This window comes from Hylaeus volcanicus, chromosome 4 (assembly GCF_026283585.1).
Source record: "Hylaeus volcanicus isolate JK05 chromosome 4, UHH_iyHylVolc1.0_haploid, whole genome shotgun sequence".
Lineage (NCBI taxonomy): Eukaryota > Metazoa > Arthropoda > Insecta > Hymenoptera > Colletidae > Hylaeus > Hylaeus volcanicus.
Window position 1 is genome coordinate 28,797,160 of NC_071979.1, and position 17,456 is coordinate 28,814,615.

Below are 17,456 nucleotides of genomic sequence, written 5' to 3' on the forward strand. Positions count from 1 at the left end.
ATTGGCACGAACTTTCTGGACAGCCTAATAAAAGATAAAATATTGCGCATGTATTACTTGTTAATCAAGCGAAAGAAACTTTTGGGACAACCTAATAAATTTTCGTAACAACAACGTTTGTCTTTCATAAAACACTTCGAAGTGATTACCAGATGGGTCTTATACATTTGCGAGATTTTTATGATTGAAAATCATTTTATTTTTGAAACAAGGGGAGGGTGTGCCTAACGGGGAAATGTAACGTTTGTGGCATACGATGAAGCATGGATAGAGACAGGGACAAACTGATAGATATGAGATACTGGAATACGGAAGCGTGAAATCTGTTAATTCTTTTCACGAATCCCGTAGAAAATAATACTGGTAACCGATATACCGATAACGACTTTCGACGGACAGCTCGATGTCGCAAAATGAAGCGTGCACAATTCAGTAATGTAACATATTGGGTTGTCTGGAAAGTCTATGGCGATTTTTGATAGGTGGTGCAGGTCTGATTATGTCGAAATGGCTGAAAACAAATTATATATATATATATATATACGTCGATAATCGAGGCCGTTTTCTCGGGTTTCGCGTCTCAACAACAGTGCGCGCCGCACCCTCTTTCGCGAGTGTACTCCCCTCTCTCTTTCTGGAACGTTGTTCTCTCTCGACGCCTCATTGTTGCCCGCTCCACCGTCAACACGACACCGTCCTTCGCGTGGCATTGTTGTTCATCGTCACTCATCGTCACTGGCCGGTCCTCTGCCGCTGTAACCCCCCATCCCGGACGAGCCCCCATATGTAGGAGTCTAAACGAAAAATAAGGCACGGGGATTCGAAGCCACGATCCTCGGATCCACAGTCGACCGCGCTTTACCTACAAGACCAATCCCGTACCCTACGTTTCGTGTTCTTATTTGACTCCTTATTATTGGGTATGGGAGGCGTGGATACCACATCTACATATATGTAACGAAGGCCTAAAACTCTGGGAAGCTCAAGGTGCAGGCTGCGAAGAGAGCCATCGTCCTCGTTGGGAAACCCTGGTCTATCCTTCTCTTCGCTGCTTTGGATTCTCGAGGCGCGCACGAAGGTTCTCGGTCCGCATTGCGATGCAACGCCGTTTGTAAATGATATATACCAACCGCGAAGTGTCTGGCCGCGTTTACGTACGTTACGTCCTTCGAATCAGGAATTCTGGTTGGGCCCACGAGGCATCCTCGAATTCGGCTGCGTTTACGGTCGTTAGCGCGATGCGAAAGGAAAGTTTTCGCCTCGCTGGCGAGCACGTGCGTTTCTATGAATATGCTTCTCCGCGCGCTGCAATCGCACGACGTGACTTTTCCGATTACGTGGCCTCTGTTACTTCCAACGTACAAAGAAATTCAATTCTTTCATCGCGAATTTCTCTCGAATCAACGAGACTCTGGATAAGCGTAATTTATCCTAATTGAATCGAAAACGGTACTACCGGTATCATTTCTGACGGACTGATCGAAGAAACTGGAGAGACACCGATTTATGCAAAATTGTCACGCGTCGTTCTATTACTTAACGTGGCTCGACAATTTTGGTTACGTGGCAAGACGATTACAGTGCGAAAGTACGCGTAGCGAAGAGGCACTTTTGTAGTTGCACGCGAAAACGCTTTTATCGAACTTACGTAACTGCCACGGGCCGCTGCAGCTTTTATAACGATAGTAAAAGTAACGAACAAATAGTCGAAGAACTGACTTCGTCACTCTTTAATAAGTCTTTCTCACGTGTGAACCGAGTGGAAAAAGCATTCATGAAGAGAGAATAGAAATGCTTACTCTTTGATATTTCGATAGAATGCTGGGAGACAGACCAGCGGGGGAAAAAAGGGTTCGTTAAACTTTGTGGTGGGGATGAAGGCTCGGTGGCCTTGAGCGGTCAGCTAATTTCGATCGAACTCCACGGAATGCATCGTATCGAGAATGTCTCGAGTCTCGGTACGTCCATTGGTTGACTCTGGTTCGATATCACGTGGACATCGCATATCACTTAACACAATTGAAGCTGATCAATAAACGCTTTTGAAGAATTCAATTGTTTGTAATTGAATATGTTTCAATGTTATCTGCGTCCTTTGTCACACGCAAACAATCGATATCCACTTTATAAAAATATAAAGTTGATATTGGTATCTTGGAAATTACGATAAAAAAAATTACACACAGCGTCGCAATAACAATACTTGAAACGGTAATAGTGTTGTTTGATTAAAAGCGGTCTCCGTCGAACGAAAAAAAAAAAAATGATGGAGGTATTAATTTGGCGCAGAATAAAATGCAACGAAAACGAGCATAGCTAATGAGAGAAAGATGGTTGCCGAACGCGTCATTTGTTTTCGAAAGAATTATTGAACCCGAAGAATTTACAACATGTTCGTCACGTGGGTGACAATAAGATAAGATACGAGGTAAAATACGAGAACGTTTGATAATGAAGCGCATGTGCAACGAATATGAATAACGAAGCTCGTTGGAAATCCGATCGAAACTTTCACTTGTTTCCCAATCGATTATGAAACGTTATTACGATTTCGATAGCCTTTTAACGCGATTAAGAAAATTCACGAGCACGTGTCTCGAAGATAGCGTGAAAATAAAAACTTGTTTATTTTAACGTCAGACGTGATCGATCGAAGTTATTTTATTTTTCGAATTTATTAAAATTATTTCATTCGAAAAATGAAAGTATACAAGAATAAAAAAAGTTCTCGTACGAAATGATTTTTACCTTTAACACGTAGCTCCGAGTAATCATCGCGATAATTGTTATCTTATTTACAGAAAATATTATTTTTCGCCCAGGCTCGATTACAATTAAAATTAGACAATCACGATTTACGGGGCAAGGAGATGTCATTTTTGCGATACTTCCTTTACTAAAGTGAGAATAATAACTGTATACGCTTCTAGATAATTGTTATCTTCTCACGTGACGAAGCACGCTAATCGCCTCTCGTGAACGACGCACTTTTTTCGTCTTATCTCGAACTTAATGCGATTCTGGGTAGGTCAACGATGAGCCACGATACCGAATTCGCTTTTACTCTTTGTTGTCCGATGCTACTTTGGCTCGTTAGTCACCTAATTCTTCTTCTTTGTAATACAATATAAATAAAAAAAGTGATTGTATCCGGTAATAATTTACTCGACTCGTTTAATAAGATCAATTCCCTCTTTTATCTCTCGAAAAGGAAATCTAAAACGGTGACCGTCAAGAGTAGAAAAAAAAAAAAAAAAAATACAAAGATGGAATGAAAAACAGCGTACGCATCCAGTCGATAAATTTAGATTCGCGAGGAAAGATAGAGTCGTGCACCGCGCACGCATTAGCGGCGAAATGCACCGGTTGCCGCAGCATACGTAAGTGCATACATCTTTTAAATCTGATAAATGCTTGTACTTACGCGGAGCGCCAGTGATGAAGCAGTGTAAATGCACCCGTATTCCAACTATGTAGCACGTACACGCCCAAGAATAAGCGATCGATGTTATTTGCGCGGTCGGTCCGATGTTAAATTAATTATTGGCCACACGCGATAGCCGCGGGCGCGCTGCAGCGCCCCGTTGATATTACGCCCAGTGAAAATTGCTAAATGAATATTCAGCGTGGAAATACGACGCTTACGATGCGACGAATTAGTTACAACGTCCGCGTTGAAACTTTCCAATTGCTCCTGACGCGAGGAAAAACGCGCGCGAGGATTATTTGACACTCGATGGGTGACTCGAAATTAGCGACAGAATTTGATTCGAATGAGTCCACTCGGACGGATTTCCATTTGAATAAATTATTTTTTTCGTTTTCGTTATCCGAGTGCAGCAACAGTTACTTATCGAATTAGAGGAAATAAAATTCGATCCACGAATTTGTTAGTTAATTTCGAGATACTAACCGAGTATACTTATCGCGCGATTGGATATCAGGTACTTAGACCGTGACCGGCGTGTTACCAATTTTCCGAGAGGCATTAATTATGGTAACGGTATAATAACGCGCCACGGGCTCAATAAATACGATACCCGGTTTAAGTGCAATTAGCGTCAGCCTGTGTTACACGGAATTATCATTTTCCTAACCTGTTTAGCAAGCTACCTTCGCGGGCGCGGAAAATATATCATTAAAGGTAACCTCAATCTATGACATAATCGAGAAGTTTACATAAGATTCGTGAGATACGATGTATCGCAACAAAATAATAGAAATGCATTTATGTCATGTAAGATGTATTATTCGTCGCAGAGAGACCCTCGGCTTTTAACGCAAACAGGAAAGAATGCTTCGTTTACGTTTCTTTCTTCTCCTAACCATCGAGTCGAATTGAATCGCCAGTGTTTTGACGCGCTTTTTTAGACTTTCGACAACATCGTCCGAAATACTTACTTCCCGTGTACGCGTCGTCAAAAAATTATGTCGCTCCGGCACGGGCACGGGTGGTGCAGTCTAACCGGAAGTTGCCTCTAACGCGCGGGAACGGCACAAAGGGGGACACTTTAAAATTCAATGCATTTCAAATTGGTCAGGAATCAGTCTGGTGCTCCCCACGAGCCCGACGGTGGCTTAATTTCCACTGGCATGGCCATTTTTTGAACCTTTGAGCTTTTCGCTCGCCCAAGCCTTCTTCGTCGACGCAATCGTGTGTCGAAAACGCGAGGCGGACATTTAAGGCTTCGTTATTTCCGGATTTCCACGATTCATCCGTTGGACAAACAATTACCACTGGTGCGGCATGAGTGGGCTATAGAAAAATATTAAAATATAGTCCATCTACGTGTTAAAAAATATGGAAACACTGTGTACGTAATTTTTTAGCTATTGACTCGGTTCAGCCTCGATTCGATTTTTATATCGATATTCAACTTTCAGTGTCTCGACCTAACACAGTGTCTTGAAATTTCGAGGAAGATATGCTATTCGGCTTGACTTTGGTTTCGAGCGAGACGAGGGGAGGACCGTAGATAAAACAGGGGATTCCGGTAGCGGAACATCGATTCGAATCGCTTCTCGCGAAGGAGATGATAGAGCGACCTTGAGCAGCCAAAACATTCGGCCTCGACTAGTCAAACCTCCCGCCTTTCAACTCCCTCCTGTCGCTATTTAACCCTTTGCACTCGAAGCCTTTTTTCTGGTATCTGCCAACAACTCGAGATGTTTCTTAGCCTTCTATTGCCATGAATTCCTAAGCTATCTAGATTTGAGAATGATTCATAATCATTTAATTGACACTTCGAACTCCAAAGAATTGAAACCTAAAGAAACATTAGGTATCGTAGATTTGAAAGCAAATGGCGACTGAGAGTCACCTCTCGAGTGCAAAGGATTAATTCTCGGCGACGAATGGCGTATCCTCGACGACTGGACCAAGTCGCGGCATCTGCAGCAAGGTTTGGCAAACGCTGGAGGGGCGAGGCTGGCACGTAGAACGCGTGGAAGTGCAACATCAGTCGCTTAACCGCGGGATCGCGATCGTCGTCGGTGATTCCGCGAACGTGTCGCCGCGGCTCGCAGTTTACCTTCCACCCGCGATTGATTTCGCCCGTATTCCGAGGACACGCCGCGAAAGTGGGACGACGCAGGTGCGTAAGCATACGATACGCGCCTAGCGAACGTGCGAAACGCCGAGGCCAATGACACCTTGTCCTAAATCCGGCGCGTTGCACGCCGCCCGTCTAAAATAAATCCGCGGCAGAACTTTCCACGGGAACGCGGTGATTTATTAATCGACGGTTCCCGCGGATCTGGCGATCGGTTCGGGGAAAGCGGTCGCCGGTGCCTTCCGAGTCAGGAAGCCGATCGTTTCGGGGTCGGGAGCCGTTCGTGCGGAAACTTTCTTGCTCGCCCTAAGATTTCGGAGCACCCGAGGATTCGATTCAGCATTTTCGGGGTTATTTGCATGGACGTGACTTGGCAGGTATATAGGCTGCCCGCGAAGTTTGTCGTTTCAACACCCTTGTTCCCGTTGCGATCGCACGTCTGGACACTTTTCGATTTATACTAATTTATGATTGCGATCGTGGGTAATATTTGAAGAATTAATTAGAATGTACTATACGTTGGAACGTGAAGAGCAAGTGGAGAAAATTTCGTCTGGATTGGACAGGAACAGTAGAAGTTACAAAAGAATCGCGGACCTTAAATCTTGCACTAGTTTCGAATTCGATATTTGATATTCGATTTTTGTTCGAGTCTCGGAGCTTCCAAGATTGAAATTTCGCAACGTTACCTGCTTTTCTCTAAACTTTATAGAGACTTCCCCGAGTAAACATAGCAATGGTGTTCTTCCGTCGAAAACGTTCTTTTCGAGACGCAACTCGTCATCTGGGTGACCTATAAATTCACCCGTCTCGATGAAACGCTGTGCAGCGATCGAGCGACCCTCGAATCGCAGCACTGACCGCGCTTCGAGAGGAATAATAGCCGCGCGCGGCTGTTAATAAACTTTAATGTCCACCTACCGCGACGACACGGCCGTTGCATAACGATAAACAGTCACCAACGTTCGTAATTGCAGCTAACCGACACCTAATGCGGGCTTATTAGGCTGCGGACACAGAAGGATCCTCGTTACGACGAGTGACGAACAATGCTTGTTTGCCAGGGCATCGCGATCGTTGATTTACACGTTGCTCTATTACCAGTTTCGATTCCCCGTTCCGCGTAAACACGCGTCTCGGATGGCTGACGCGGGGGCTCGCGTTTCTTCCGTTTGAGTGACGCCATTCGAAATTTACGCGAGTCCGCCGACGCGGAATCTCGCGGAGCGCTGGATGAGAGCTACCCCGATTGTTTATACGGGCCACGCGATGACACTGGGACATGTACACACGCTGGTCCTTTGATGTCGCGACGCGTAATACAGAACAAATATTATTATGAGCGCTAGTGAATATGATCGATATAAATGGTACATAGGAAGTACGGAGGCCTTCGGTATCGAGATGTTTGTAATCTGTACCGAGTGGTATTAAAACCTGAAGTTGGTACGTTTTATATAATTTCTTCGCGAAGATAGCGTCAATCGATAGGCGAGATTCTCCCGATGAAAACGAGTCCAAACACAACCTCGTTCGGACTACTTTTATTTTCACACTTATCGGCATGATTTCTGAAAATGATGCCTAACTAAAAGTGATCCAAATGTGGCCGTGTTTGGACTCGTTTTCATCGAGTAAGCTCCGCGAATCTGTTCCTGATACCCTAAGAAATACTTCAAACGTAAACAAAAATAATTTCCATTTTCACTCGAGAATACAACCCATGCGTGGCAAGCGAAACAATCAAATTAACAATCCAAATAATATCCAATGAACGATCCAAATTAGTGGCGGTGGAACTTTTAATAGCGTGTACGCGGTGTAAAGTTTTTGCTTGTAAGCGGATATTACGCTCGTAGATTAAAACAGGTGTTCCTGTTTGCCCTTTTCACGCGACGGTCGTGGAAATCGAACCACGTTTCACGCAGGTCGAGACTATTCCGGTGGATTAATTCGCGGCACAAGCGAACATCGACTCACCCGTTAAAATTTCATTGTCTCGAAACCCGCCGGCAACGCGTGTTTCGTTCGCCCGCTCAAATGGTTTTACCGTCGTCGTAAATAGCAACAGTTGGGAAATTAACATCTGCGCGCCGATGTAAATCCGACCGGTTGCGCGATCTTACCGGCTCGCACTCCAGCAAATTGCGCCGCGATCGTAAATCACTCTGGGATCCTCTTCGACCGAAATATAGCCGAAGACAATAGAAACACCGCGATAAGAATAATTCTCCAGTCGTAAAAATGCAGGCAAAGATAGAAATTAACGAGCTTCTGTATTCTATTGTTAGACGCGCGGAGAATCTCCCAGCGTGCCCCCGCGCGAAACGTTGAATTTCGACATGAGAATCAATTCACCGAATTTTATACTGGATGACTCGCGAGAAACACCGAACTGCTCTCGAATTCGTTCGAAGATATTTTTGGGCAAACTTCCAAGGTCGTTTTCATATTTAATCAAGGTCAGCAAGAATTATATTCCGAAAGGGGATTCGTAAGTTGGAGTTGACATCGCGTTGAAGTTCGATGTTTACGCCTCGAAGGTTCCGTTGTCTGATTGTAGATTTCTGAGGATATCCTTAAACGAAAAGGAGGTGCGGCGACTGTAGCACCGGAAACGAGAAAATAAAGATTCTTAAATTTCACGCGACTCGCGCACGACAAAGAGTCGGTATCGTTTCGTTAACATGCACGCATCGTGCGGCTATTTCGTATCAACGGAGCACGAATCTTTCTTACCGGAAGCGACTCTTGGCGTAACGAGATATCCACTCGTTCTCGGTACTCGAAGTTCAATCTTGCCGTTTCAAGAAAAACGCGTCTAAAATTCGAAGAACCAAATGGTAATTCGAGCACTTCAAAGTGAACGGGGAAACTGCTAGCATATAAACATGAAATACTGAGCTAAGAGACGCGTTGGAAGTCGATCCTTCCTAACCACTGATGCACAACATGAAATTTTGTACCTTTCGTTAAATCTTCATGAAAACGTTACGAACGTATCGGTGAAGTTTTCCCGATTAAAATGAGTTCAAACATGAGCCTATTCGAATCACTTTTAGTTGTGCGTAATCAACATGAATGGACTTATGCGAATTAGATAAAATTAAAAAAGTATTCCAAACGTGGTCGTGTTTGGACTTATTTTCATCGGGAAAGCCTCGCCAATCCACCAGTAATACTCTCGTGAATTTACAACGACAAATATGTTAAAATGGGACATCGTGAATGATAGGAATCATTTATGAGTAATGGGATCTACCTATGTTAGAACGTACATAAGCTGGACAAAGAACCCAGAATTAAATCACTTCATTGAAATAGTGAAATATCGCTGGACTATTGTTTATCGCTGTAGAACCGCAACGTTGAAAAATTTCCATTCCGTTCCAGTTCTCGGTACTACTTCCGCTTGCGCGCGCGCGCGCTCATGACACGATGCAACCGAGAACCGTCGCGATCTGCTGGCGAAAACAAATGCAAATTCACTGTCCGCCGTGCGGTGTGTGCAGTGTGTCGTTATTACGGCAATTAATTAAAATTCCCGTCATTATTTGTCGTCCTCTAGTCCTGAAACCATGCGTGAATCGGCGACCGGAGCGGTCATTTTGCATGCACCCTCAAAAAGGCCTTCTGTCGTGTTTCTGATGACATACTATTCCGATTGGAAATTGCCGTGCTCACACGTCAGCCGATACCCGACGCTTTAAAACAACCGCGCACGTGAACCGAAAGCCATACTACTCTCAGCGCCGATACGGGAACAAATTCTTATCCAGATAAAACTTTCGTATAACGAATAAGAGATACGCGACCATTTGTCCGTTACTCGTTAAATAAAAATTAGAGCTCGAAATACGGAACGAAATTATCGCGGGAATCTTTTGTTTAGAATTACGTTGCAACTTTTTGTACGGTGCTCCTTAGGGAAATGCAACTTTTAGAAATATACATTTTGTAGATCGAAGGGCAGAGATTAATGGAGAATTTGTTGGTTTACGAGACGGTATACGAAACATTGTTTAAAAAAACGTCAAGTCTCGCTGGCGAGACACTTGACGCTCGGGGCTCCACTCGAAGACATTCGAGTTTTATTTTCTTCAGGTTGTTTCCGAAGCTGCTACACGCTTCGAAAATAGACAATTTATGGGGGGAGGCCCCCCCCCCCCCCCCCCCCAACGAATAATGCGATATTTTTTATTACAAGCTATTGCATCGCTCTATCTTTACGTGACCAGGACGTCGCGGGCAATCTACGGAACCCGTTTCCGAACGTGACCTGCACGACGAGTATCATTAAGCGGCCCGAAAGAGCAGATAACAGTGACCGATGCAACGCGAGAGTAATTTTCAGACCTTTATACTCTGCGAAACCGCTTCTTTCGTGCCAACAAATTTCATCGTCTCGATTTCCGTGCTCTATAGCCAAAAATATCCAGAATCTGAACTTTCGATCGAGACAAGAAGCGTTCTGCCGATAAAAGAAGTCCGCGAGCGTCGCCTTAAAGAACCGTCGCGAACAGAGTCATAAACGCCGACGAAACCTGCCCGATCGTAGCCGACGCGCGACTCCGCGACGAGGGGAAAAAACTGTATTTCGCGGCGCGGGTTCGAAAATAGCGAAAACCGCCTTGTCGAGATGTTAAACGGCGCGGTGTCGGGCGCACGCTTAGAGAGGGCCTCGTGTGCCACGGATTCCACGGAACGTCTCGTGGCTGCGTTGCGTTATGTAACCTAACTACGTGGTGTAACGGGGCGGTTGGTCGGCGGTGGGCTTTTACATTGCCCCGTTTCTGTGCCACGCACCCACCACCCCCCTCCCCACCCTACAAACGCCCGTCGTAGTTTCGTCGCTCGGGGACAAAAAAAATCGATAGGCTCTCTCCCCACAGCGCCGTACACAAACACACACGGTTTCTCTCTCTCTTTATTCGCCCCAAATCCCTCTTCCGACTATCCTTCTCTGCTGTTCTATATGTGTGTGTGTGTGTGTGTGTGTGTGTGTGTGTGCGCGCGCGTGCTCTACCGTGGCCGAAGTTCTTGTACTCTGGCTGTTCCCGGTGTGCGGCGAAAAAAAAAGGAGAGAAAAAAAAAAAAGAAGGTGTACACAAGCGAGTAACAAAGCCTGCCTGGGATCTTTTTTTATACGTTTATGCACATTTCCGCTCCCTCGGCAGTTTTTTGTACCGCTGGCCGCCGTCACGAGCCCACACGAATCCGTTACCGCCGAAAACACGCATCGCTAACCTTTGGATCGTTCGCAGCCGAGTGAAGTGAGCGAGCGAGGAGACACGCGTGCGCAGCTTTTACACCCGAAGACCGCGCGTGTAAAAATAAATTCGCCAAATGAAACGTGAATTCGCGTCTGTGCCGATAACGAACGGCGGAAAGCAGAGAACGGGACCGCCCGGATTGCAGGATCAGATGTTCCCTTTGATCCCCGATCGATGGATGTGTCTGTGTGTGTACGTGTGTGTACGTGTGTGTGTGTACGTGTGTGTGTGTACGTGCGCGCGTGTGTGGATGCGGATGTGTATGCGAGGAGGCCACGCGGCGAAGCATTGCGAGATATGACGTTCGAGCGTCCGAGAGTTCTCGATACCGTTTGCTGTACATTTTAAACTCCATGTTTTCCTTCTGTTTTTTTTAACGAGATTGTAATAATTCTGGATTTAGAAGAGTCTATTTTCCCAGAACTGTGCGTTTTCGGAGAATGCATGCACCTGCCGGATGCAACTGCAGTTTTCTTAAACGTAGCCATATGTTTCCTGTTAGACACACCCGATCTCTACTCTGAATACAAAACTATTAAAATTCTTTGGCCGAAATGGCTGAAACTTTTTTTTTTGTTAGTTTCTCCTAACGTTCCAACGGAACTAACGAACTGCCTAACTAACGAAAATATTGTATTTCTTTTTAGTAATTTGATCGAATCGTTGCGAAACGACGGGGAAATTTAAGATTCAAAGCTCCCATTGATCACGATCTAGCGAACCGTTTCATGGACTCTAGGAGTAAGAACGACACGGGTCGCGACTTATAAATCACGTCGACAATCGGGGTTAGTGCAGGCACCCTTGGAAACCTGTTCCACCGAGCGTCTCGTCGAGCATTGTTCCGCTCCATTTCGAACTTTCCTGACCTGGTGTATGGAAGGGTCGCGTCTAATCACACGTATCACGCATGTTAATTAACGGCCCCGAGTCCTTTATGCACTGCGAACAACGACGCGAGATAACCGTAAATTGCTTCCAATTTAACACGCGGTGCCCGACGAGGGACGACCATTTGTCAAACAAAAAAGTACTGCGAACCCCCGGTCTACCCAGTCTCGTCGCCTCCATTAAACCGGGGTTTCAAGAAGTTCGTTAATGGCCAACAATGACGCCAGATACGCGAATTAATCGCTTAACCCGCTGTTATGTAAAAAGAATCGTTCGATACAGAAACAAATTTATTTTTCGCGTTACCATTATTGTATTTACCAAAATAATTACGTTTCTCCATTTAAATTCCTACATGTTTCCAAAAGTGTTTACGTTTTTCGATATTAAAATTGGCGTATTTTTACCAGTATTATTATCACTCGATCATTTTTAGAAACGGTGAAAATTAATATTAACTTACTAACGGTTCCCTTTACTTCACGCACACCGTGTATAACACGACACCGCGGTGAATTTCTCCGGTCGACAATCTGCGTACGCGGCAGTCTGATTGTACAAGAGAAACAAGACGGGAGAACGGAATAGGATTAAGTTAATGAGATAAATAAAGTACTCACCTATTTTTCTCTAGCTCGTTATGAGTAGTCCTGCAATGGAAAGAACGTTCTTGTTAGACTTCAAAGCGTTGAAATCGTTTACTTGCGACGGCGAGGAAGGGACGAGATATTTAAAGTCGCGAGGAAACTTTCAAACTTCAAAAGAATAAAACGTGTTTCGTTAGTCGGAATTCGTTCGCGAAAGCGACGTCAATTGTATTCAGAATTTTCAAGTTAACCCCACGATTATTTAGTTACGCGTTGCAAAATTTAAGGACGGGCTATATTTTATTACATTCTTTAATCGCGTGTACTCTGTATTAACATCAAAGTACCTATGACGTTTTTAACTCTTCGTCTGATATTTTAATAACGATATTAAAAATAGTAGGTTTCGTCATAAAAGTTCCGAAAGGGGCTCTTATGATATTGAAAAAAAAAAATTAATTGAAATGCTGATGAGTCGTGGTAGTGAAGGTACTCGCCTGCTGCCCTGGGATTTTTTCGTCTTTGGCCTTTTTGTGACCGTCCGCATATCATCGGGTATCGGCATCGTCGAAGCGTAGCCATGTTCAGCTTCTGCAACAAACCAACAGTCGGTTAGCGGAGCTCTGATATTCGCCACGTCTAAAAAACTATTTTTATAGACTAACTGTCCGCATCGGACGCATCGAGATTCAACGAAATAATCATTTTTCTCCTGCATTAATGTGAAATAGACTACGAGAGGCGAGAAAACGAATTCGGATTGCGAAAGGTTAAAGTTGGCGATGCCGTTTGGAACCGTTCGAACGGAAAGGGTTAAGAGTGCACACGGTGCCGCGAACGTGGCGGAATAGTCACGTTCTGTCTTGCTAACGTAACTTACTGCGGCATTAAAGCCTGCGCGTGAACACAGGTTCGCGCGGCCATCGACGATCCGCGCGCACGAAAAGAGTGGGATTTATGTTACGATTTCAGTTAACGCTGCCTCCACGAACGAGTAACCGTCTATCCGACGAATAAATTCGAAAACGCAACAATACCGAGTGCGAAGAGTAAACTCCGCGAAATTCCGCGAAATTCCCGCGATCGAGTTTCCATCGACGGACGAGGTGGACGTGACAACAGAATTTCCACTCTTTCGAGCGTTCTTCCTCTTTTCGAGTTAACGAAGGTGGCATGTAGATATCGATGTTCAATCAGAGACAAGAAAAATTCCTATCTACGGTCCGTTCAACGAGACGAGTCACTAATTGCAAGTAAAAACAAAGAACTCCCTCGCTTTTCACGTGATCGGCTCCGCGACTACGTTCATTGGCTTTCACATGTTACAATTCAATTTATGATGGTCCTTTGCCGAGGGTTCTTGCAGGAAAGAACCCTAAATGATTGTACGATGACGAGGATCGGCCCGAAGTACTCGTCCAAGGAGCCATCAATAATTTATATAACAATTCGTACTTGCTTCTTCGATAAGTACTTCCTCGACGAGTATAGAATTTCTTATCAGGTTTTCAATAATTGATTCTTCGATAACTAAATAATACTTTAATGACCCGGCAGAAACCTAAACGATTTCCAAATGTGTATTTTATGATTCTAGGTACTCTTCACTGGTAAGTATGGCCACGAGGTAAGTTGAAAACATGTTAAAAAATGGTTGGATTTTTGCGGAAATCCGGAATCCGTAAGTCGGCCCTGCAATGCTCACGTGCTCGTGTTTATACTTGGTGACTCGTCTCGTTGAATGGAGTAAAAATATAAAATTTCGCGTGAATGTAATTATATGTGCCCATTGATTGTGTTTATGTAGCGTGATCCTATCCATCTCGGTTCTAGATACAGATCGCCAGCTACCCCGCTTAAAAGTGAACCGATTTTATCACTGGAAGGCGGCAACTGCTGTATCCGACGCTTCCCACCAGGAATCCTACCGTTACATAAATTTGCCTATCAACGAACAAAAATAGCACTGACCGTAGTTCGCCGTTAAAATCGCTCCAACCGCGAACGTACGGATAATTGTGCTCGATCATCAATCGAGAAATTGATATTATGTAAGAGGACGGGCAGCGGGAGGATCCGAGGACACCGTGGAGCAAAAACTCGCCGCTAACATCGCATAAAGATCAGCTACCATGACGAATGGTGTCGATTATGAATAAAAATTATAAGATCAACGGGGAGGATTTGCGTTGAAAGGTTGCAAAAATAAAAACGTTCTGTTCCAAGGACGAATCGAACGACCTACGGACCGAACGTTATTCGAAGTCAAATGAAATAGGTATGAAAGAGTTTCTCAATTATTTAAAATAACGGTCATTAAAGTATTATTTAGTTATCGAAGAATCAATTATTGAAAACCTGATAAGAAATTCTATACTCGTCGAGGAAGTACTTATCGAAGAACCAAGCACGAATTGTTATATAAATTATCGATGGCTCCTTGGACGAGTCCTTCGGGCCGATCCTCGTCATCGTACAACAGCCCTAATGGCAGCCGGTGAAAAAGAACACGGGCGCCCGCGACATCGACCATCTGTCCTCGTGAAAGAAGAAAAGCGTCTCGCACGCATGCCATGACCATAAGGCTGTGCCGCGTCATGCAAAAGAGAAATTCGCGACGTGAATAGCGCGCCAAAGTTAGGCAAGCGAGGGAGACAAAAATATAGGGGGCGAAGTAGACCTTATGGAACTCGTTCGTAGAAGCAAACGGGAGATCGAGAGGGTTGCGACGGCTATTTCCAAAAATTTCAACAAAACACGGAAACCCGTCTGTGCGTGGGAATTCTGGAACAAAGGATCGCAAATAATGGCGGAGATTTTGTTTTTTCTCTGCTTGGCCCCTTGGTTTTTTCATCCGCTCGCTCGTTGACGCTAAACTATTCACCGAAAGCCGTTGACGAGGAATTATTAAATATTTTTCGTGCGTTGGACAATTTATTTTTGTCGTTTAATCAAGGCTGTTGCTTAGCAAGAACATTTCGACGAGTTTCTAAAATAGTTTTCGAAACACTCCTGAATCGTGTTCAATCCAGAACACACTTTTAAATTTTAAATTCTATAACGATGTAAGTTTTGTTAAACAAACAGCTTCTGTTGGATGGAGAGCAACTGAAATCTTGGACGGGAATCGTGATGCTAATGATATACCAACCGCGAAACTCGCTCGTCTCGCAGCATCGGAAAGAAAACAAAGAAAAAGTAACGAAGAACGGTTCGACGAAAGAAGTTCAGTCATTCGAGGTATTTCGCGACGAACGAACGAGCGAAAGATAGTCGACAGGAAGAGCGATGAATTAACAAAACATTCCCTGGCCCTTTGGAGTTCACCGAACGAATACAGAGCGAAGGCAAAAGTGCACGACGCTCCCGAATGTGCTCTACTCGGACCTGAAGAACGGTGCAAAGAGCAGTATCATGGACAAGTCGAGTGGAGCTTAAATTACGAGAGGAAATGATCTCTGGAATAACTTTCAGCCATCTAACTTTGGTTAACCGATGGTGTCGGCTGTTTAGACCGCGACGAATTTCAATTGCATATCCTCTTATCCATTTATCTAATAGAATATTCACAGTTCCGTAACGTCTTCTTTTTTTAGAAAGTTAGTAATTATCGAATAAATATTTTTACTTAAACTACAGTTATAAACGATCGAATGTGATAGCACAGAATTAATTTCTACTCTTAATATATCCTCTATATAAACCTCGAAAGATTTCTTTATATAAGAAATCTTTCGAGGTTTCTGGTTGTTCTATTTAGTTCTCCTCTATCTTCTGGACTTCTATTACTTCGCAAGGCTCTCCCTAATTTACGTTTCCCGGCGAAAGGGGAATTGCAAAACGTCATTCCCCCGATTCGCCGACTATTCACCGCGAATAGTCGCGGAGGTGCAGGAAACTGTATTCCGCGTCGAGCACTCTTCCAAGTTTCTCGTGTACGGACAATTTGATTCGCTGGGACGCATTCATCGCGTAACTCAGTCGTTGCGCGACGAAATTCGCTAATGCCAGCCGGGGACATTAGTTTGACGCTCGGTGAATGCGTTCACTGCGATCGGAGAACCAAAGCCGATTAACCTTTTACGGACCGTCATTTCGTCGCGCGAAGCACGGAGTAACGTCGAGGTCGCAGAAAAATATAAACGAACAAAATTAATATAAACGAAAATTTAATTTAACCGGATAATAAATTGTACTCGAACACATCGAATATAGAAATAGTAAAGGAACGAATGCATTCGGAAGAAACAAGCGTATTATCGAGAATTGTTCCCATCTCTGTGACGTGGCAGCGATGTGTAAACAGGGTCGACCCGAGCGATCTCTGAAAGGATTCAAACTCGTGACTCACGTTTTCGGGTGACCACCGTTTGTTTCGTAGCGAGCCACTAAATCGAACGTTAACCCTCCTCTAACGGTTATGACCCAAATCTGTTATTCGTCGTGGTGCGCGCGCTTTCTATTTTCAAGTCTAAATCCGTACAAACACCCATTTGCTCGCGTCAGTAACTAACGAATTAATCCACGTACGAATAAAATTCGAGTCGTATAAATAGAATCGAAATTCGATTTTTAATGTACTCTGAAATAATTTTAGTTTGTAAATTATCGATGTAAATCTAGCGCGAGTGATGATAAATTTGTTCCTACATTAAGTTTAAAAAAAAAGATGAACGTTCACGCCGAAGCGGTTGGGAATCACCGTTGTATTGTTACGAAAGTGCTCGGTATCCGCGACTTCCGTTAGAAATTCGACCATTTCGCAACGAGCTCACGAAGTCCGGAGAAAATCGTTCAGCCTCCGCGCTAATAAGCGTTCTTTTACGCGGTCGTATCGTTTGGGGGCGCTTTTGAGGGAAGCCCGTGCCAAATAGGCCAATTAATATAACGTAACAGCCTTATCTCGCGTATCTATATAATAGTTAACGCTCGATCGACGATTCGCTGTGATTCCCCCTGTTCCTCACGAGCGGCCAATAAACCGACATGGAAAGCTCTTTCTGGGGTTCGGACTCGTCGAATTTGTACACGATATTTTATTCGAATAACGGATAAACTTTGTATTTATTGTTTATAAAAAAATATCTAAAATTATTAAATGTAGAAATGAATTCTGTGCCTTCGCATTCAATTATTGTCGACTCTAGTTTCGA

General features: G+C 44.2%; 1 protein-coding gene across 4 annotated transcripts in view; it reads right to left on the reverse strand.

Annotated features, from left to right (window-relative positions):
• LOC128874835 (max dimerization protein 1-like) overlaps nucleotides 1–17,456 on the reverse strand; it is a 172,415-nt gene that overhangs the window by 149,093 nt on the left and 5,866 nt on the right. For all 4 annotated transcript variants that reach the window (XM_054119933.1, XM_054119935.1, XM_054119936.1 and 1 more), the window contains exons 3-4: nucleotides 12,801–12,894; nucleotides 12,337–12,366 (exon numbers count right to left, since the gene is read on the reverse strand). In XM_054119933.1, coding sequence (XP_053975908.1) covers nucleotides 12,337–12,366; nucleotides 12,801–12,894 — 124 coding nt within the window. The remainder of the gene's footprint in view (nucleotides 1–12,336; nucleotides 12,367–12,800; nucleotides 12,895–17,456) is intronic.